At 38.0% G+C, this 22,980-nt stretch overlaps 1 protein-coding gene across 1 annotated transcript in view; it reads left to right on the forward strand.

Moving 5' to 3' along the window:
* PTPRQ (protein tyrosine phosphatase receptor type Q) overlaps positions 1–22,980 on the forward strand; it is a 4,272,575-nt gene that overhangs the window by 2,327,408 nt on the left and 1,922,187 nt on the right. Inside the window, exon 21 of the mRNA XM_044087226.1 lies at positions 3,811–4,137. Within this exon, the coding sequence (XP_043943161.1) occupies positions 3,811–4,137 (327 nt within the window). The remainder of the gene's footprint in view (positions 1–3,810; positions 4,138–22,980) is intronic.

Consider the following 22,980-nt stretch of genomic DNA (forward strand, 5'->3'; position numbering starts at 1 on the left):
TACAATAAAGACAAAACATAATGTCCTAAGATCCTCCAAAGCTAGCTACGAAAACAAAATTGCCACTGATTCTAAGGACAACCACAAAGCATTCTATAGCTATGTCAGGAATCTCAATAGCAACACCCAGATCTGCTCTGAGATACATCACAATGGCACAAAAATTACAGAAGCAACTGATATTGCCAACATCCTGGCAGATAGGTTTAGTGCTAACTTTACCCCCCCTCCCCCTAAAGGGCCCATATCTATATAGGAAGAATGCAGAGTTCCTGTAATCACAACTATGCAAGTAAAAGCTGCACACTCTAAAGTAAAAAACACAGCATCCATGGGACCGGACAACATCCCAGGCTACATTTTACATGAACTTCAGAACAGACTGGCTCCACACCTAAGCACCATGTTCAATCATAGCCTCACATCAGGCTTTGTGCCCACTGAATGGCACACAGCAACAGTTATCCCACTCCACAAAGGGGGAGCCACCACTGATCCCAGGAACTATCTCCCTATTAGCCTGACAAGCCAGATCTGTAAGGCCATGGAATGTATCATCATGGAACTCATAAACAAAGACATTGGTAACCTCCAAACTCCTAGTTCGGGTTTGTGAAAGGCAGATCATGCCTCGTGAACCTGATCAACTTCTTTGAGGCAGTCACCAAAGCTGTAGATGAGGGTAAGGTGGTTCACACAGCCTATCTTGACCTCGCCAAGACTTTCAACACCATCTCCCATTCTGGAATTATAGATACTCACTAAATTAGGTATCAATCCTTATGTCACAAGATGGGTTGCCAATTGGTTCACTGACAGAACCCACACTGTAAAAGTTACAGACTCCAAATCTGACTTCAAACCAGTGACAAGTGGAGTACCACAGGGTTCAGTCCTGGGACCTCTCCTGTTTGGTTTCTACTTCTCTGAAGTACAGGCTAATGCAGAAGGCCTTTGGCTAATGAAGTTCGCAGATGACTGCAAACTAGGAGCCGTAGTTGAGGCCCCAAATGATGTGGACATCCTACAGAAGGACCTCACTGAGACAGATGCCTGGTGTCAGAGCCATGGCCTCAAGCTCAATGCCAAAAAGTGCATTGTCATCCCCTTTGGTAAAAACTCTGTACCCATGAACTACCACATAGGCGGCAGTCTACATAATGCCAAATGTGTGATAAGAGACCTTGGGACCCAGGTGAACAGAAGTTTCTCCTTTGATAATCACATTACCACAGTAGTCAGGAAATCCTTTTATGTAGCACACCTCATCACAAAAGGTTTCTCATCCAGGAAAAAAGAGGTAATTGTTCCCCTCTAATCAACACTCATTAGACCCATTATAGAGTACAATGCCCCTTTTGGAATGTACCTCACAAGACATCTGCAGCAGCTGGAAAGGCCACAGAAGTACCTCACAAAGAGGATTACTGGCCTCAAACAGGTGCCCTACACTGACCGTCTCAAAAAACTCCAGCTTTACTCCATAGCATATCGCCTACCCCGAGGTGATCTTTGCCTAACATATAAAGCTATGTCAAACCCAGAGCTGTTGGACATGCTGCACCTGAAGAAATCCCAATCCCTCTGAACTACACGCTCTAGGGACCTAAACCTTGTCACCACAATAAATAGGACATGCTGGAGGGATAGATTCCTGTGCCAGAGACTTCCCATACTCTGGAACAAGCTACCTGTCTATGTCAAGCAAAGTTCCTCATTAGCACTCTTCAAGAAAAATCTTGATGAGTGGATGGGAAAGAGGAAATACACCCCGGGGTCACTTCTATGGCTCCGCTCAACAGGGACACAGGAAAATAACTGTCTTGGGTAGCATAGGCTAGGGAACCTTGTTGGCTAGGCTTACTTAGACCCTTGGGCTAATAGCCCAGTACCTACCTATGAACCTATGAATAATAAATCAAACATCCCATTATTATAGTCATTGCTGATTTTTTGGTGTATATCCCTTTTCAAAGCACGGTCCTCCTATACCTAATGATTTGGACGTGCACATATAGTTTCTTCACACCATAATAATCTATAGATATAATATTTAGGATTTGTCTGCTTGTGATGTAGGATAAGCATTTTGTTTGTAGATGCTAAAATGTAAAGCAGGATGATACAGATGCATGTCTCATCCACTCAATTTAACAATGATGTTGATTTTTCACTTTGTCAGTGGGAAGGGTATGATTTAGTGACAACATAAAATACTGTGTTACTATTTATGAAAAACAAATATATAATATACACATGGATTGTTTCTATCATGAATCAGTTTTTTTCATTTTCTATTCATTGTATATATTTTGTTGCTGTGTCCATTTTGAAAGTAATGAACAAGGTTTTAACTGGGCCATTGGTGTCTAGTTGACTTACCTGATAAATAAATCCACTGAGACATATGCACTTGGTACTGGTTAATTTGCTAAGAGTTACCCAACATGTAGGTGTAGAGTTAAAGAATCAAATTCAGGTCTGCAAAATGAAGGAAAGCCTTTTATGCCTCATGCACTTTGTCATGTAATACTATGCTAGAAGACTTATAACTGCAGAGCTGTGTTTAATGTGGCTGCTGCTGATGGTGGTAGGAAATGTCTATGTGAAGTCCAGCAGAAAGCGTTAAGTGCCGCTTCCCTTAATTATCCGCAGATTCTTTGATCATGAGGTTGCACTGTTCTACCCTGCTATCTGTTGCCTAGAAAGTTGAGAAAAGCTAGGCAGTGGCCATATGCCACATTAAGAATGTGAAGTATACGGCTAGAATGTGTCGGTGTAATTAGGCCCTCCTGCACTTAAATTAATGGAAATACTCTTCAGGGTGTGCAAATTACACAGGCCCACCTTGTTTAAATATTAATGCAAATATCTATTAATTTCATTCATTAATCCATTTTCAGTATCAGCTTTATTCAGTTCAATATTATGTGGAGTCAAACCCTGCCCCCCAAAAAATGTAAGGTTATAAAGCAGGCGCCAGTGTTGGATGGGTTTTAGCCCTCTGTAGAACACATGCAAAGTTACAGAAACACCATGGGCAATATGAACATTACAATTCCCCCACCAATATTTCCATGGGCTGTAGGTGAAAAAAAAGCCCTTCTCCTCTCAGTGAAAACCTGCGTGGGCACAGACAGGGCATGAATACTATGCAAAGACGGCACCCCAGCTAAAAACCAAAACTGAGAACCAAGCACAAATATGTGCTTGGGGTGGGATAAATGTTCCTATTTAATTGCTATGGTGAGCTTTTATTTTTATTATCTATATGTTTGTCAGTAGATATATAATCTTATTTTGACTGATGACACTGGTGTTTTGTGTGAAAACACCTAAGAAGTTGAAGTATGAAAGTATCATAACACTGGTCAGTATTTCTCATTAAATGGGCTGCTTCTGCTCTTGAAGCTGATCAACAAGTACGTTTGATATTAACATTTGAAACAGGAAACATTCTTTTCTTTCAGTAGCTGATGTTTGCAATAAATGCTGATGCAAATTAATATTTCATGTGGTATGAGACTAGCCCATACTGTGTACCACAGTACATTAAAAATCAAAGTACTTCTGGAAGCAGTGGCATACGCATTCAGCCCCATACAAATGGTAAAGTGATTTATGACGAAAGGCCATTCAGCTTAATACAATACTTCTACAACTTATATATTTTTTTCTTAGATACCCCACTGCATTTCATTCTGCACTTACTTTTGTTCTATTTTATTAAGTATGTAAATTGTACAGTTTTCTTATGAAATGCCCATTTTTAGTTCACAATAATATACACTGATAAACACTTTTTTTCAGCTCCTGGTGCTCCCAGTCTCTTAAACATTACTGGTATCCAGGCCACAAGTATAACACTTCGATGGAGCAGACCAGCCAATGTTCCAGGACACCTACAGAATTACAGAATTACCATAGAGTTGCTGTCCCTTTCCTGCACAGGCTGGGACATGGAAGCCTGTACAGAGTCACGGAATTTAACAGTCATATTCAAGATGGATGATATAGTGGAGGAAACAGTGGGAAACCTCAAAATGTTTCGTTGGTATCGCTTTAGAGTTGCTGCTAGTACAAAAGCTGGTTATGGCCAACCTTCTTCATGGACTGCTGCTCAAACACTGCCTGGCCGTAAGTAAAGCTCTGCTGAATGTTTTGTATAGCAATCAGTACAGTATGCTTCAGACTTGAAGCCATTTGCAAAAGTAAGGAGGCTCAAACTATATTTACTGAACTTTTAAATGCGAGTCGAGAAGACTGCTAATTAAATATTCATGACAATCTATTTAACACTTAAATATTGTTAATCCACAAATAGAATGAAGAAACAAACTCTGTTATTAATGGGCCTAGAAGAATGTCTAGCCTTTCTGAAATAATTGGTTTATGTAGTTAGTATTCTCTTAAAAATATTCTGTAACTCTTATTTCATTCAAGGTAAAACTTGAACTTTAAATATTTAGACCAAACATAAACATAAGAAAGTGGTAATGTCAGATCCAATGCAGATGATATAAGTGAATATGACAAAAGAATAGTTGAATGAATCTTCTTTACTAAATGTTTTCGTCACAGTGTTTTTACTAGGAGGGAATCCCCATTCTTTTTGAGGAGAGACATTCACCCTTATCAAACTGCATATAAGCAGTCTACGCTTGTATCACCTGGTAGTTGGCTATATATTCTAGAATGGGCAATTTTCATGGTCAAAGAATTCAGACAAGAGGATTTAGTAGCTCACTCATTTACCAATTTCAGCTTGACCATTTGAAATTCCTTTTCATTTCATGTAAGATTCCTTGCCAACTTTAAAACTTTGTATTACCCTGTTTGGAGGGAAAATTATGCCACTAAGAATGCACTTTATAATTGTTTGCACTTCCAAACTTTATTTTTCAAATCAGACCAGGGATCATAATATCAATTATTGATGAACACAGCTAACTTCAATTTAAGAATAATCTGCTGTAAAAGCATTGACTAATATGAGCTGCTGGTCCCATTTTTCATTTTTCATTTATTGTCGGCCGTTAATTAGTCATATCAGAATTATTTTGTTAATTTGCTGACTGTGTAGCTTAGCTGAATATTTCCAAATCTCCCACATCCAGTATTAGAGAAAAGCTGCAATAATGGATGATAGCAGCATCTATAATGTAGTTAAAATGATTCTGTTAGCTTTGGGGCAGAACTTACCAGAAAATTCAATCAAACATGGCAAACAGCATATGCAAATTTACAGTTAACCTGTTAGATAAGTAGGCTTTTACCATTTGATAGTCATTTGCATAATTCAGTTCCTTGAAGGACCTGTGTGTGTGTCAGAAATGCAGAGCATCTGAAATACTGCCAGAAAAGCCAACAGAATAACCAATTAGCAAGTGTGCATAAGCACGGTCCCACTGCAGTATTCGCTTGACCGAAAAGGCGTATGGACGAATGTGCGTGCATTGTATGGCTTAGTTACTCATTGTCAATATTCAATGATGTTTCAGTTGATTTCCTGTACGCTTGAAGTTTTCATTTGTAGTTACCTCATTCCTTCACAGTCATTCCGTAAGTATGACTAAGTATTTCCTAAACTGTAGTAAGTGAACTTTATATAACCTTGACTGTCAGCAGTGTGTTGTAGCAAAAGTTACATGTTCTGTACTATCTCACATACTCAAAAGCACAAAAAAAATGCTATTACAAAAATCCTATTTCTATATCTTTGGTCCGTCCACCACCCCAAGTATTGTGACATCATCTTAAACTGCTACTCTTGTCCTTACCTACGTACATTGAACAATTTGAAAAGAGGCATGCAGCAGTCAGTAACATGGATTTATAAGTATAATGCCTGTAGTGTTACACATAGCGAAGGTGCTGCGTCTGGGACTACTTAATGTGCTTAAGGGTCAAATTAGCAGTTTTAATATGCTATGTTTAGCAACAGAAAATGTAAGGGCTCCACAGTGATTTTTGATATTACAATTTAGATCCAGTCATATGATATTGCTAATATTTTCAAAAATGAATTTGGATAATGTTTCTCACTGATACTGGACAAGTCACTAGTGACTTTCTTTCATTAGAACAGAATTGTTCATATATCAGCAGAAAAATAGTGTCTAATTTATTTATGACTTAATTTCTTATTTCATTGTGCAAGGCTTGAAATCTGTGTGCTACATGCATGTACATGTGATGTTCCTGGGCAATCTCCAAACCCCTTACTACGTCTCACCACAGTTTAATGAGACTGGCCATAATACAGCTACTTCACAATCTCTAACTATCTGACTACCATATATCCCGCTCCACTACTATCTCTGTCTCCCATTTACCTGGACCTCCTCAATGCTATTTCATATTTTGTAACAATCTTCATCCTATAATTACTTCACCGACTCCTATACATTATCTTTTAACAGTTGATTGCATTTGAAAATAATGTCCTATAAGCTTGATATTAACTAATATTTTACTGTAATCTTGTTTTAACTTTCATGTTTTCATTAACTGTCAATCATTTGTATTATATGTATGTACACTTACTGTTCTATGTACATGTCTTATTTTTTATTAACTATCATATTATTGCTGTTTTATGTATGTATCTACATTTATTATGTATATGTCATATAACTGCCTTCTACTTATTCTGTAAAATGGAACATTTCTCCCCAGGCCTCCACTGAAAATGGGACCTGTGCCCAGTTGGACTTTCCTGATAAAATGCATAAATACATACATACATACATACATACATACATACATAAAATTAAGAAAACCATCAGAACTCCACTAGAATTAATCTTTTTATTAAACTATCAGACATAGGTATGTCTCATATTTAGGAGAAACAATACATGGGAATTACATTCATTGTTTAAATTGTATTTGCTCTGGCAGAAGAAGCAATTAGCTTATCTATTCTGCCCTTTAAGTGCATTTAACGTTTTATCACTCCTTCATTCCTCTCTTCCCACTCATCCATTTTCCATCTACCAGATGCTTCATTGAGTGAGTTTGTGTATTCTTTCAAATATATTCACCACCCTTTCCTTGAAGAAATATTTTTGTAGCTCCCCTGAGTAATTGGTCCATACAGTCTGCTAATGCAGCCATTTTCCTCCTGTCCATTTGTGGTAAGCTGACTCTTTTCAAATCTCTTTGACATGATCTTATGCACTCAAGAGACTATTGTTATCCTTTCTCCTCAAACCCATATGCATGCATCTGGTGGCTTCCTGTAGACTAATACCATCACATTTATGTTCATGGGTTCATAGGTAACACTAGGGTAGCTGCCCCTGTGGGAAATTTTAAGCCTAACCAGTTTTCCTTTTTGCATTTGAAATAACCTATCTCATTTTTGTTATAGATGACCCTAATAAGAATAAGTGGGATCATACTCTGGAATTTTAGATAAACTCACTAAACTAGGTATAAATCCTTATGTCACAAGATGGGTTGGCAACTGGCTCACTGACACTGTGAAAGTAGCAGACTCCAAATCCGACTTCAGACCAGTGACAAGTGGAGTACCACAGGGTTCAGTCCTGGGTCCTCTCCTGTTTGGTATCTACTTCTCTGAAGTACAGGCTAACACAGAAGATCTTTGGCTAACAAAGTTCGCAGATGACTGCAAACTAGGAGCCATAATCAAAACTCCTGATGATGTGGACATCCTACAAAAGGGCCTCATTGAGACAGATGCCTGGTGTCAAAGCCATGGCCTCAAGCTCAATGCCAGAAAGTGCATTATCATCCCCTTTGGTAAAAACTCTGTACCCATGAACTACCACATAGGCGGTAGTCTACTTAACACCGAAAGTGTGATAAGAGACCTTGGGATACAGGTGAACAGTAGTCTCTCCTTTGATAATCACATCACAACAGTAGTCAGGAAATCCTTCTACGTGGCACACCTCATCACAAAATGTTTCTCATCCAGGAAAAAAAGAGGTCATTGTTCCCCTCTACTCGTCACTCATTATACCCATTATAGAGTACAATGCCCTTTTGGTATGTACCTCACAAGACATCTACAACAACTAGAAAGGCTGCAGAAATACCTCACAAAGAGGATTATTGACCTCAAACAGATACCTTAGGCAGACCGTCTCAAAAAACTCCAGCTTTACTCCGTTGCATATTGCCTACTCAGAGGCGATCTCTGCCTAACATACAAAGCTATGTCAAACCCAGAGCTGTTGAACATGCTTCACTTAAAGAAATCCCAATCCCTCCAAGCTACATGCTCTAGGGACCAAAACCTTGTCACCACAATAAACAGAACATGCTGGAGGGATAGATTCCTGTCCCAGAGACTTCCCATACTCTGGAACAAGCTACCTATCTAAATCAAACAAAGCTCCTCATTAGCACTCTTTAAGAAAAATCTCAATGAGTGGATGGGAAATAGGAAATTTACCCCAGAGATCACTTCTGTGGCTCTGCTCGACAGGAGCACAGGAAAATAATTTTCTTGGGTGGCAAAAGCCAGGGTACCTTTTTGGCTAGGTTATATAGATAATTTGAGGGATCACATGCATGGGATAAAGCATTTAGGAGCTGCATCCTTCCATTAGTATACAGGGGGCAGACCTGGGGTGCATTTTCTGTTTCCCATCCGTAGATGTAAAATGCACTTGATAATGGACAGGAATTAAGTTTGTTGTATGTGGATAGGGAGTCCATAGCAGTGGTATCCTTTGTAACATATACCTGTCTCTCCAAACCCTTCCATTAATGTTGTAGAGGAGGTTTAGATCCCTAAACCAAGTATTTCTGTTGCCATTTGACTTGCTGATGTGCAGTAAATACATCAGTAATGAATCAGAGGATAACTTGCATGTGAGACACAGGTCACCTCTTAGGATGCCAAGTATAGTGACAGGGCTTTTAGTTGGTCCATGTAGAACATGTTTAGACTTTGTATCCTTTTAGTAAGTAGGTATCTCTGTGGGAAGGAATTCCAGTTGTTGCATTTGTGTGGACAGATGCATGCTAAAGAGGGCATTATATTTGATGACTGGCCTAATGACATTGCTAGATCTAGACACAACCCCTTTCTTTATAAGCTGTGCAATATAGAAAGGCTTTCTTACTACAGTAAACACACGTTGGTCAAAAGTTAGGTCACTGCCCACAGACATTCCCAAATCCCGAACAAGTGCGTCAAATCTTAAGGATGTATTGTCAATGTGGTCATTCCCTGGGCTGGGGTAGATGGCTTACCAAAAGATGCAATAATGCATTTTTCTGGCATTTAGTTTCGGACCACAGTTTTGATACAAGTTATTTATTTGGGACAAACTTTCCTGCAGGATGGCTAAATCATTTGGGGATTCAATTACTGCTACTAGCTTGCAGTCATCTGCAAACTTAGTCATCTAGGGTCCTTTGATATTGGTGTTTACTTCAGAAAATTAGATGTTAAGCAGGAGATGTCTCAGCACAGAACTCTGGGGACTCCACTGATGACTGGTTTGTTTGTGATGGTAATTTCCCAGTTTTGATTATCTGCATCCTTTCTGTGAGCCAGTTGGCAATCCAGCAGGTGACAGTTTAATGTTTAATGCTCTCTCCTTATACGTCTTTGAGAATTACACATTAATGAAGGTGGGGCTTGATCAGGGCCTGGGGTGGGGACATGTAACATATTTATTTCACATCTCTATTATCTTTAGGGTATGTACTAGCAGTTTGCTTGTTGCTGTCATAGCCTTCTCATTCTACTGCTCATGTTTCAGTCCAGGTTTGAGCGACACCCATGGATCCTTTTCAGGCTCTGCTGCCATAAGTTCTATTATCCCAACTGATTTTTATAGTTGGGTTTTTTCTCTAGTACAATACTATGCATTTTTCTATTGTGAACCTCAGATGTTATCTCTCTACCCACTCAATCAGCCTTTCTGATTCCCTCCTAAGAGACTTACCACCATTCTCCATTTCTGCCACTGTTTTTATAATATCATTGAGGGGACTCATTTTCTTCCCTCTTTCATCATATATGTATAAAATAAATACACTAAAGAGTGCCAGCTTTTGAGATGATTCTTGCAGTCAGGCCCATAGGTAGAATGGAGTGAAGGGGGTAGCTGCCTTGGATGCAAAATGTTAGGGGGTATGAGTGTAGTACTGACACTGCTTTATGAAGCTGCAAAGGCACTGCAGCTTCATTAATGAATGCTGATGTTGTTATGGCTGAAATGCTGCAGCAACATGTGTGTCGTGTTTTAACTGTAGTAACATGCTTGATGCATCTGCAATAAGCAACTTGCTACAATTTCAGAGTGGAATAGTTTATTTTTGGTGTTTTTTTATCTACTCAACCTTAAAATTGATGGGTGACACCAGTTTCAGGAACTACATAGTCCACAGGATGACCTTGCAGTGGTTATGCTTGTAGTACCTAGTCTTCACTTTCCCTTTTCCAGACATTTTCTCTTCCATTATAGCTTTCTGAGGTCTAACCTTATACATTACAACCATTCCATTTTGCTGTCTCATTCCTAGCTCATCCCCCTGGTATTTTCATTGCAGCTGCCTAAGTGGGTCAAAATTAAAAGTCTGTGTGAAAGTCAGGTCAGCCATGCCTACTAGTACTCTTATAAGCTAGTCAAAAAACTAGCTCAGGTTCGACTTAGTAGTACTCATAAGGTAGTCACAAAACTAGCTTAGGTTTGACCTACTAGTACTCTTATAAACCAGGTATAAAATTAGTTCAGGTTTGACTGACACCTCCTTCTGGACATGAAACCATGTTCATCATTGTCCAGGAGAATGAAGACTAGAAAGTGTCCAGCTTTTCCCTCAAGATTCTCTCCACAATTTTCCCTGCCACAACCATTAGTTGAACAAGCCAGCAGTTCTGCAGAGTTTTACTGCTTTTCCAAGGAAAGGAGTAGCTTACTTACTACCTAATGTTTCTGAATCACATGTGCACTTGCCTATGATTTGTTGATGATTTCAGTTGTATGATGTACCAGCTGACAGAGCAGATTCCAGAGACTTTCAGGACTTAGTTTATCTTCGCACTGGCTGACAGTTACAACATGTCTACCTGCCGTCCCTGTACACAGACCTCCTTACTCTGCTACATAAGCATCTCAGCATAGTCATCTTCCTTTGTTTTTGTTAATGAAGACTGAAGCATAGCCTTGATTCAGTAGCTGGGCTTTTTTGTCACTCTCGTCCATGATCTCTTTCACATACTGATCACACGGGGCAGGTTACCTCCTTCCTTTCTTCTTTCTGTAGTACTTAAGTCATTGTAAATCATATTCTCTGTGCCTCTCTGTCCCTCCTTTCCACCTGTTATGTGCAGTATTTTGCCATAATCTCTAAACTTGCATTTATATGTAACCTCAGTTGCCTTCTCCTGTTTTTTGCCTTTTTTTGTATCTTCATAAGCCCCTGACATGGTCCTGAGCACTTCATCTCTGACTCATTTTCATAGCTTATTTACTGTCTTAGTTTGCCCAGAACCCAAATTCATTTTCACCCTCTCCTTTAATGCAGCATAATGCACTACTCTACAGTTCTTCACTGCCCTCTTTGTATTTATATTATTACTTTACATCCTTAGCAAACCATGCAAAGGCATGAGCTCTGTTCCTAATGTTGCCTTCACCAAAACAGTCTTATTCCCCTATTACTTAGGTTAGGATCATACCCATAATTCTCTCCTTTCTCAGACAGTACCACACTAACTGGTTGGGCTTTTTTGGTCCACAGTCTCAATTAGTCCAATGCCTTCTATGTCTGGGAGCTCAGAATGTCCAAGTCTGTTCTTAATATGTTCAGATCCCACATAAGCGTATATCTTAATTGTCCCTGATTTTACCTTATACTTTTGCTCTGTCCCTCATAAAATGTTTGATTTGATGATAAATCACTGAGGACTGCAGTCAGTCAGTAATAGCAGACATTAGAGTTTCTTTCTTCTTATTGTTCAGAAAATGCAAGTTGATGCAAAACCTGTTAATCAGTTAGTAAATTCAGTTAGGGAATTAGTGTAATATTTATAAATTGTCCCTGATTTTTAGCACTTTGTTCCCATTATTTCTTTGTCTCTGATTCTTGAGCAAAGAAGTTGATATGCCGGAGTGTAATCTTTTTCTTTCTCTACATATCTCCAGTGGCGGCTCGTGCTATTGGACTGCCGGACTGCAGCCCCCTCCAGCTGTGGAAAGAAGAAGAAAAAAGAATATTTAAAAAAATAAAATATTTACTTTTGTAATACTGTCATACTGGCTGGCTGCTGTTTAGATGTGAGTCCCGGAACTCAAGCTGCGCTAGTGTGCATGCTTGGCAAGTTCCGGGTGTAAAAAAAATAAATAAATAGTTTCTACAAATCCGGACTGCTGTAAAAACAGTCTGGATTAAGGAGAGAAGTGGAGGAGTGTGGCATGCCCAGAAATCTATGTGATTTTGTAACGCTAATGTGGAAGGGGATCGGACTGCCATGTCCGCAGTCACGTACATGACGCAGATGGGCTGGATGTTACTGATTGGTTCTCAGCTCTCTTCCCGGGCTTTGTGTGCTGGGAAAAAAGAGAGCCGAGAAACCGTCAGTAGCAGATAGTACTTTTAGACAGTCACGGAGTTTGGGGACCATCGCTTTGGACAAAAATAATTCTGTCTGCAGCCAGCCACTATTACTAAAGGTAAGAAGTTGTCAAAGGCACATTATGCAGATGCCTTAGTAATAATTATCTTCAGAGTTGTATATCAGAGTTAGTATAGATATATATATATATATATATATATATATATATAGAGAGAGAGAGAGAGAGATAGCTTGTGGTATGTGAGAGGTTGCTCCCTAACATGGGGGGAGGGTTACAGAAGTTGTTTTATCCATGAAAAAAGGGTAAGCGGTATTGTATAATATCTTGAGTTTTGCTCATAGGGAATCTGATTTGTATATCTACTTGTTTTTGCAGTGACTTGTCATGTGTCAATTAAATTTAATGTGATTTATCATGGTAGATTTACACAGAATAAATGAAAAAGCAAAATTAATAAAATAAAAATTATCTTTTGGTAAACATTTCTGGGTTAAGGTCTGTTGCCGTCTCCATAATCCTAAGCAAGACTGTAAACTTACTTCATCAGAAAAATGAAAAAAAAAAAGAAGGTAGGAGCATGAGTTTTACCTGTTGGTTGACAGACATAGGGCACAAGAATCAGGCCAGAGAAATAGTGAATGTGCATTGTTTCTGAGCAGGGTGGGTGGGTAGAAGCACTCACAACTTGGCAGCATGCTACCCGTCCACCACAGAATGAAGTGTTCTGTCTGTAAAAAGCCAAATTAGCTGTAGATGCTGTCCTCATAGCACCTGACACTCTCCACCTCACTGACTTGTTCTATTTAGGACATAATTTTTATTAATTATTTAGTCACAGTCTATGAAACAACAGTTTCCATCTAGCACTATTACCGGGTCTGGTTATTCTGTGGAACACATCACTTTAAAATCTATTCATTGGGTGGTTTTGTATGTGCTCACTGTTCTACAAGTCTTGTTTGTGACAAAGCACTTAACAGAATATTAAATTTTGGTGTTTGTTTCCTCATTCAAAGAGTTTCTTTTGCTGTTCTTGTTTTGATTTTTGGTACTACATACACAGAAATTACAATTCTTGTGTAGGTTTTGGCAGTGTGTTGTCTGGCCACCACACAATGAGTAGTGCTGGCTAAAACAGCTAAATTAGCAGAAGATAGTGGCTTCAGAGCATCTGACTCTCAACCCCACTTCCTACAAATAAGCAGATGTGTGCTAATAAGGAATATAAGGAATAGTCCTTGCATGGTGATGTGGGGTACTAAAATGGTAGACACCGGTGAACAACAAGGCTAATTGGGAAAATTATGTGGCCTTGATTGGTCAGCTGAGAAAGACCAAAGAATAAGATAATAAAAATGTCCAATGGTTTTGAAACTGTGAGACAACATCTATATTACTAAATAAGTAATAAATGACTATGATGAGGGTTGTGATAATACTCCACAATATAAAAATCCATATGGCTTTTTTTAGGTATAAAACACATCTATTTACATAGTCTATGTTCGGAGTATAAACAGCTTTCTCAAATATTCTAAACTGGGTTCTTCTTTCGGCTTTTCCCGGTTAGGGGTCACCACAGCAGAACTCCGGTCTGCTAATGATTGGCAGTAGATTTTTATGGTGCCGAGGTGCCAGCCCGATGTCCAGCCCTCAACGAGACATGCCCAGTCACACATGTCTTTCGAATGCCACTCTACCGCAGGGAGGACATGCAGACTTCACACAGAAGATGCTCCAGCCGAGAATCGAACAGGCAAACCTCTTACTGTGAAGCGACAACACTACCACTGCACCACCGCGGCTTCTATTCCCCTTCCAAAAAAAAAGAAACATTACTGTCCACTAGGATTGAAGATAAATGTCATCTTTGCAAACATTATTTAGAATATTTCTCAAATATTCTCAAGTCATTCTCAAGCAAGCTGTCATATTTCTCTTAGTCCTTGGAAGCTGAAAACATACATTTGAGGACATCATGTTTACAGATGACATAAGTATACAAGGATGCGAGTTATAAGGATCCTTGTCTTGAATGTCAGATAACAGTTTTTTTTTTTTGCCATACTTTTTGAAACCATTTAGAAAATGATCAACTGCAAATTCCCCAAGGCAAGAATGATTAAGAAATACCTCACCAGTACAGAACAGAAGATAAACCTAAAAAGCACAACCCCTTCTGGGAGACTCCATCCCCTATATCCTCTTACTTAAACATAGCAACTCCATGATCAAATGCTAGTGGCAAGAAGAGAAATATCCTAAAGGGTGAGGATACTACATGCATTAAAGAATTATAACAGCAAACGGTGTCAAAATGATGAAACATCAGGTAAAAGGGAATACAATAACAGAGTTGCTGATAGGCAAAATGTACGTAATATGATAATGGAGTGACTCATAGAGAAAATGCATGTTATACAATAATAGAGTTGCTCATAGACAAAATGCAAATGTCTTAGGTTGAAGAGAAACATCTGCATTATTTTAAGATATATGGGCTTCCATGACTTCATCTCTGACACCTTTTATGTTTATTTTTAATGCTGATAGGATTCTGGAAGTGTTTTACATCAGTCTTTTTTCCCCACACTGGTTTCTTTATTATTTTAATCTTTTTAACTAGATAATTTGGCAGCGGAGAAATCCTAGTTCCATTTACTAATCTAATGTTTACTGAGATAATGGATTTGTGGGATTTTGTTGTATTCACAAGAGGGCAATGTGTATATCACCAGAAAAGCAGACTAGATCAGTAATCACTAAACAGAATACTGTGGAAATCAAAGCTTTGTTGCATGGAAACTATGTTCTAGAAATAAGGACAGGATGAGGTTTTATTTTTGAAAGTCCAGTTAGCAAGTATAGGGTAGTGGTTACTCACAGACTGCAGTAAAGAGTTCTACCTGACATATCTTCTTTCTTTCTGGTAAACCAATCAAGCAGGATGTTTTTTCCTCTTTTGAAATTGGACTTAGAGTATTCTATAATAAATTGACAGAGATTGTGTCAGGTCTGAACTTAAGGACATGTCAATCATTCTCAAAACATTTTGTATTTAAATTGCTTACCATGATACACATGCTTTTGTTAGACCAACCAGCTACATCTATAAGTATCCGTCAGGATTCCTGAGGAAGGCAGGTATCTATGTATTATGACCAAGTATCAGTTCAACAATGACCAGTTCGAACTGTAACTAGACTGAAGCTGACAGAAGTTACTTGGGAAACTTAAATATCTATACTGACAACATTTGTTTTTTTGCAGCCAGCATTTCCATTCTGTGATGGTCAGAGGGCACAATGCCACCACAGGTCTGCAATGCCAGGGAGTTACCCATTTCACTTACAGTGTGTAAAGTGTTATTGCCACCCAAAATAATTTACCTTTCACTCTATATATTATTCAGGGCCTACTTCTAATCAAAACTTGTATGACTACTTATGTTTAAATGTGTTTATTTTCATTTTTTACATGTTAAATTAAAATGACAGGCCTCATGTAGCTTGAAAATCGTAAATTGATCAGTTGAAGATGAGTCAAGTATTCTAGAAGAAATAGATTTGGATTGTTTCTGCACTGGTTTTGTCTTTTGTAATACATTGGTTGTTTTATTAAATAAGCAACATCTTTAAGTTATAAAAGCATATATTTTCCTTGTTTACTAAGTTTTCTGATAGTCTGCTTTCTCAGTTTTCGTGCACATATAAGGGATGTCCAAAGCATTTGTGAAGATAATTACTGTTTTTCAGTAATTCATTCATTTATTGTTTTTATTAAGAAATACAGAGTGCATATTTTACTTATTAAAGCAGCAGTACTAAGAAAACAACAGCTGATTCAAAAAAGATTTAAAAAAGACACTGGAGTATCCAAAATTTTCATCAGGCTTGATTTTATGCCTGATGTTATTGCATGCGATAGAAGATGGAGCTGGAAGTTTAAAAAGTTGTGGAAATCTGTGTATTTACTTAGTAAGCTTAATTTTGTGTAAACTCTCTAAATGGTTAGAAAATTAAAAATTTTAACTCAAGATAATTATTTCTCTGTACATGTAGTTTTCAGCAGTTCTGCAGAAAGGATTCATGTGATGCTTTGTGACTCCTTGTTCCTGTATTAGGCGCTTATGTTTAGCTAGTTGTGTACCAAACTTCACTATATGTTTTAAATTCATGCCTACCCCTGCAGTTATGCAAGCATGCAGTTATTATGTATAAGCTACACAGATATTGCAAGATAGCTTTAAAACAAGCAACGGAGATTCTCTGTTGCTTTCTTTAAAGCTGTCTCACTATGTTAAACTCCTTTAAATAGCGAGACACTTTGTAAAAAGCAACGGAGATCTTGCTTTCTCCATTGTTTCCACCCACAGCTCTGATGTACTGTGTAAGCATACACATGCAAAGTACATCAGAACTGCTGCAGAACACCAAACAGCTGCAGAAGGGCAGCAAGGAGGCATTATACAATGCCATTATTTAAGAAAAGTAAGTATTTTTTTTCTTAAATAATATCATCGTATAATAGCAATCACCCACTTCTGGGTGTGGGTAATGCTGGATTTACCCACGGTTGTCTTTGTTTGGCCACTCGAGCTTCGCCCTCGTGACCAAACCACACCAACCATTGGTAAATCCAGCATTACCCACACCCAGGCGTGGGTTATTGCTATAATATTCTTTTTTTGGATGTTGTGTCATTAATCTGTATTCAATTTCGTACACAGAATTTATTTTATAAAAAACAGTCTTGATCAGTTCTTTTATTTGTGTCCATCCTAATATATGAATTTTGAATACCCTTTTAATTTTTCTATATAAATGTATGATACTTTATCTGTTCCGTGATGTTAAACTGTATAGTAAATTCTGTAGCAACACAACAGTATTTCTGGAGTGGAGTGGATCCTCGCCTATGTTATTTTAATTAATGTTTAAAAGTGTACATGCTGATTAGTTCCATCATCTTTTCTAGAATTAATTTCTGGAAGTCTGCTACCACTTGTGTGTCTGTGTGTACAGATTTTCACATCACATTTTTGGTCCGGTTTTCATAAAATTGTGTTTTTCTGGCAAATTAGTGGCAAATCATTAAAGATTGAAGTTAGAAGATGACAGACATTTGAGTTTCAGATTTCATACCCTTCAGAAAATTCATACTAATGCAAGACCTACTATTTTATTATCTTTCTAAGTTTATAAGAGCAATATTTAAAAATTGTGTACTTGTGTATTATCACAACCACTTTTCCGAAGTGCCCTAATTTGCAACGTTTTCAACAAACAATGCCTGCTAACCTAAGAAGGGGTGTGTCATCTGTTAACCTCTATTCAGTGAGATTGTTTTTCATGTAGGAAGAGGAATAACGGTAAAATTCCTTTCCCTAGTAGTGTTCTTTCCTGAGCGATCCATGACTGCTGCTTCTCTGTCATCCATTATGTTACAACTCATGAAAGTTGGCATGTTCACAAGAAGACAACCGGCACATTTCAAACCCCTTTACGTAGCCACACAGTGAATTGCAATTGTTACATTTCATACATATTTCAATGAATTAGTCCTCGTTGTTCATAGTGTAACTGCCTGTTGATAGTCAGCAACTTCAGATGTACAGAACTATGTCTGCATGAAGTGGGATGAGGTTTTAACACCCTTCGCACACGAGTCCTGCTCGGGAACAAAACAACACATCGCTGAGTAGGGAGATTTAGTAGACAGCAGTGTTTACCTGTAATATTACTTGTTTTTATTTACTTTTCTGCGTAGTTATTCTAAGGAAAGTGTTTTTTTTTTTTTTTTTTTTTTTAAATGAGATGCTTAGCAAATATGTAGAAAAAAAATGTACGAAAGAAACAGGTCCTCCTTTGCAGGACACAAAAGCAGCAGGCATCTGAACTGCATTCATCATTAAGTCACGTCGGGAATCAGCACTAGGCAGGAAGAGGAATTTTGCCATTATTCCTCTTCCAGACTTATAAACAATGTGATGCAGTAGTAATTCACACTTTGGCCAAATCTTTTCAGGTTAGCATTCATACTTTCGCAAAAACCTTGGAAATTTCTGCCCCTTGGAAATGTGGTTGCGATAATACGTAAGTACCAAAAATTGTTCTTATTTTTGGGCCTTTGTCCCAAATGTATGGCTTTGTCCAGATTTCTTGCTCTGAGGTTGAGAGGTATGACCAAATGTGTCAGGGCCATCACTGTCAGCCAGAGACATTTCAAATTGTGACATACTTGTACCCCACTCCTCCATGTAGTGATTCTGGATGTGTCCAAGCAAGGCAAGGAGCAGTTATGCAATGTAAATGTGCAGAGTATCCCCCCATCCAAGGTAGGCACAAGTACTACAGTGGCTTTTCATCTGTCCTTGATTTTTCAGAATGTTCTGGTTTCTGTCATATTTTTATGCTGTTGATTTATGCTTCTTGTTATTCAGAAAATATGTGTTGTTGCATTGCCTGTTGCTCTGTGTTTAAGTAGTAATGCTTTAATGACCATCAGGTAAGCTTACCTGTGACTATAAGATGCAAGTAAGTTTTAATAAGCATACTGCTAAAGAACTGCCAACACTGAAAGCCTTTCTGTTGTTGCCATGCAGAGAATACTTACATAACTAGATAACGTATAAGCCTTGGGTAGTGAAATGCATATGACAGTATTTGCAATAAAGGACAGGATTACATTATTTTAAGAAGCTCATTACATTTGTTGGAGACTTGCAGTCATCTTTGCAGGCTTTACCTGCAAACTAAACAGCATGCCAATCTATCGTGTGTGGTCCATAACCTGTGCAGTAATCCTTTAAGCAATGTATGTTGAGCTTGTTTCTTGTTTGCTTTTCATTTTTTACTTTGATCATGTTTTCCCCATGAAACAAGTAGACAGTTGTTGTCAGGCAGCAGGTCTTTTTTGGATAAGAAACATTTTTACAAGTGGGAGTATCACAGAGATACAGAGATTGCTACTTTCAGCATGTTACTTGGTACTTGAATAAAGCTGAATATAAATTATAATTAGAATGGCAGTGCAAGGAGAAGTGGTTTGAGTTGAGTGCTGCTTGTTTTTCTTATACTTGATTTTGACTGGCATTCCAGTAATATATTTAAAAAGTAATTTATTTTTTCATGCCTCACAACCGTTTTGTTTCCATCTAGATATTAAGTAAGCTGTCATGCAGCCAATGCATTGATATTTTTTTCTTCTGCACTTCATTTTGTCTTGATTGGACTCTCATAATGATAGTTTGGCACCCAGGACAGCATATTTAATTAAATTTACAGTTTTTGTGGTTTTGAGCATAGCTCCTCCCCTTTCCAGTTGGTCTCCTGCAGCCCCCCTTTGATTTGAAATCACCAGCCGCCACTGCATATTGCCTTACTTTTCCCCTACTATCTCTCATTCACCCCCATTGATATGTATGGCCTTTACACTGCCTGAATCATCCAGCAGGGTTTTTGGCTATCTTTACAACAAGGGTGCTTATCTTACATTTTGAACCTTCTAGCACCCTTGCTGTCTGAAAAAAAAGAAAGGCACGTAGGCACATAATGGCACAAGATGTAAGACAGCATATACCATACACATCCAAAGTTACACGTACATTCAAGATGTAAAACACATCTCCAGTGCCATATACCCCCCTGTAGAATGCCAACACCTTTACTAAATCCATGCCAACAGAATGCAGAAGTAGTAATCCTTCAGCATGTAATAATGAGCAGGTACACTATGCAGACCACTTGTAAGGACAATCACCTCTCAATATTGACTGATGTATTGTCACATACAACAAGGGACATATGATTGTGAAATCTGCTCACATGCCAAGAGCATGTTATGATACACAAAACAACACAGGACTAAAACATGACATATCCATGCATACATGCATGTGCCACTGTGGAGTTGAAACATACACAGATTAATGTACAACATGCCAAATCTTGCCGTGGGATATATATTTTATGGAGACACACACACACACACACACACACACACACACACACACACACACACACACACACACACACACACACACACACACACACTTATGGATACACAGACAAGTGGAACTGTAGCAGTCTAGGTAAACCTCCAGCCCCAAAAGTATCTTGCCTATGCAAATATATCTCAGCTCTCTGCACTAAGCTCCTACTTATATATATATATCACCAAAATTCAACTTCTCAGTTGTCTGCACTAAGCACAAACCTAAGGATATTACCAAACCACCTAAAATGCTATCTAGGCAAAAGCACTATTAGAATAAAAAGAATAAAACACTTTCAAAAACGGTTTTGGAAAAAAAAAGAGTACTGACTCAAAAGTGGTTGTGGACGGATGGATGAATGGATTCTGTAAAAGTTATGCTAAAACAATAAGTCAAAAAGATAGGCCTTTGGCAACATCTTGAAACTAGCCAGTGCAGGAGATTCTTTCAACAACAAGGTGACAAGATTCTAGAGGCATGGTGCCTGATGACAAAAGACATACAAGCTAAACGATTCCAAGCTGACTTTAGGAACCAGTACCAAAACCAGGTATGTGGAATAGAAAGATTTTTTAGAGTTGTATAGGATCTGTTTACCTGCCTTGGTGTGCCACTACATGGCACACCTAGGCAAGAACACTGACAAAGTCAGTCCTAAATATACTCACTGAGCACTATGTAACCTACAGATATATACCTATCTACCTACAAGCGCAGCGAGTAACTTAGAAATATCTACCACTCTACCTATGGTCTGTATGCAAAGCAGATATAAATGTGTGTGTGTGTGTGTGTGTGTGTGTGTGTGTGTGTGTGTGTGTGTGTGTGTGTGTGTGTGTGTGTGTGTGTAAACAACCACAATGAAATCAGAACTTCAGGTCCACTGCATTTTATTTAAAGTGAATCATAAAGGTAAAACAAAAGCAGTTCTGTAGCAGGAAGTTTTTTTTTAACAAAAGCAAAGCCTTACAGCTCTGGTTGCACATCCACCAAAGGTTATATGTAATCTCAAACAAACTTCAGGTAATCCTCCAGACAGATCTTCAGGTGTCTACCTGTCACTCCATGCTTTCTTCCAGCAAACTGACCATCTCCAACAGTCACTAATATTGGCCGCAATTCTTCTCAAAGAAGCAGACTTCTCTTCCAGTTGATTGCCTGGCTAGCAACCACCAACAGTCTCTATATTTGGCTATATTACTCATTATTCACTAGGAGGCAAATATTTCTGCCATGTTGTTCTAACCTCTTGCTTTTAGGTTCATCATTACAAGTGTTTCAAATCAGCATCTGCCATTGCATGCATTCGGTTGCTGCTGCATGTTTTCCTGTTTTGTTTAGGGTATACATAACAGGGCAACACTAAGTATTTTAACAGTAAGGCAGCACTTTCATAACAAAAAGCAACAGTTTTCAATGAAACAGCATTTTCATAAAAATAATTATCCCTTCAAAATTCACAATTATATGTATATATATATAGAGAGAGAGAGAGAGAGAGAGACTAAGAAAACAAAGTATCAGGGCATACAGAAACATTGACATAAACTTAACTTTCAAATTAAAATAGGAGCTAATCTGGCTTGGTTTACACAAAATAAACCTATTCACAATAGTTCTCTAATTCATATAGTCCATTCAAAGTACAGGCTGTGCACAAACTAGCAGAATGGTCCCAGGTTATAAGTGTCTCTCCCAGGCCCTACTCTAGGCTTCAAACTCACCTAAATTGTAAATTGTACACCTCTTTGCTCTGACTCACTCTCAGTTAAAAAAAGCAAATGGTTCTATCAAGCACACAGTTTATATATAATATATATATATATATATATATATATATATATATATATATATATATATATATATATATATATTCCACAGATTATCCCTGGCTGAGCCTCTTGCAGTCCATAATCCCATGTCTACCTTTCAGCATTTCTCCAGAGCTGCTTCACGGATGAACTACCTTTCTTAATTTTGCATTCCAGACTACTTTCTGTTATACTCAGGAATGTGGTAACTTTCTATGTGGTGGCTAATTGCTGTTAAAACCACTGTGAGAATATTCTAGCACTTCTTATAACGCTGTGTATTCTAAAATCTTTTTAAAGGTATATCACAAAATGGATGGCTTACAAAAAAACATGGCATCAATATATAAAGTGATCTTTAAAATAAGTCTAAGTGATAAGACCTGTAAAAACACACTTCTTTTATTTATAACAGTAAGTGCTTTCTTCACTTCAAACTTCATTGGACTGTATCAGTTCTTACAAAACCTTCCCTTTAAATATGTATAAAAATCACCTCTTAAATCACATTTAAAATATATCCCATGATAAACACACTACCTGATTTTTATGCAGTTTCGTATTATGATCTATGTCTTTATCAATACATTTTAAGAAGTTC

This window comes from Protopterus annectens, chromosome 11.part0 (assembly GCF_019279795.1).
Source record: "Protopterus annectens isolate FY-2018-M chromosome 11.part0, PAN1.0, whole genome shotgun sequence".
Classification (NCBI taxonomy): domain Eukaryota; kingdom Metazoa; phylum Chordata; order Ceratodontiformes; family Protopteridae; genus Protopterus; species Protopterus annectens.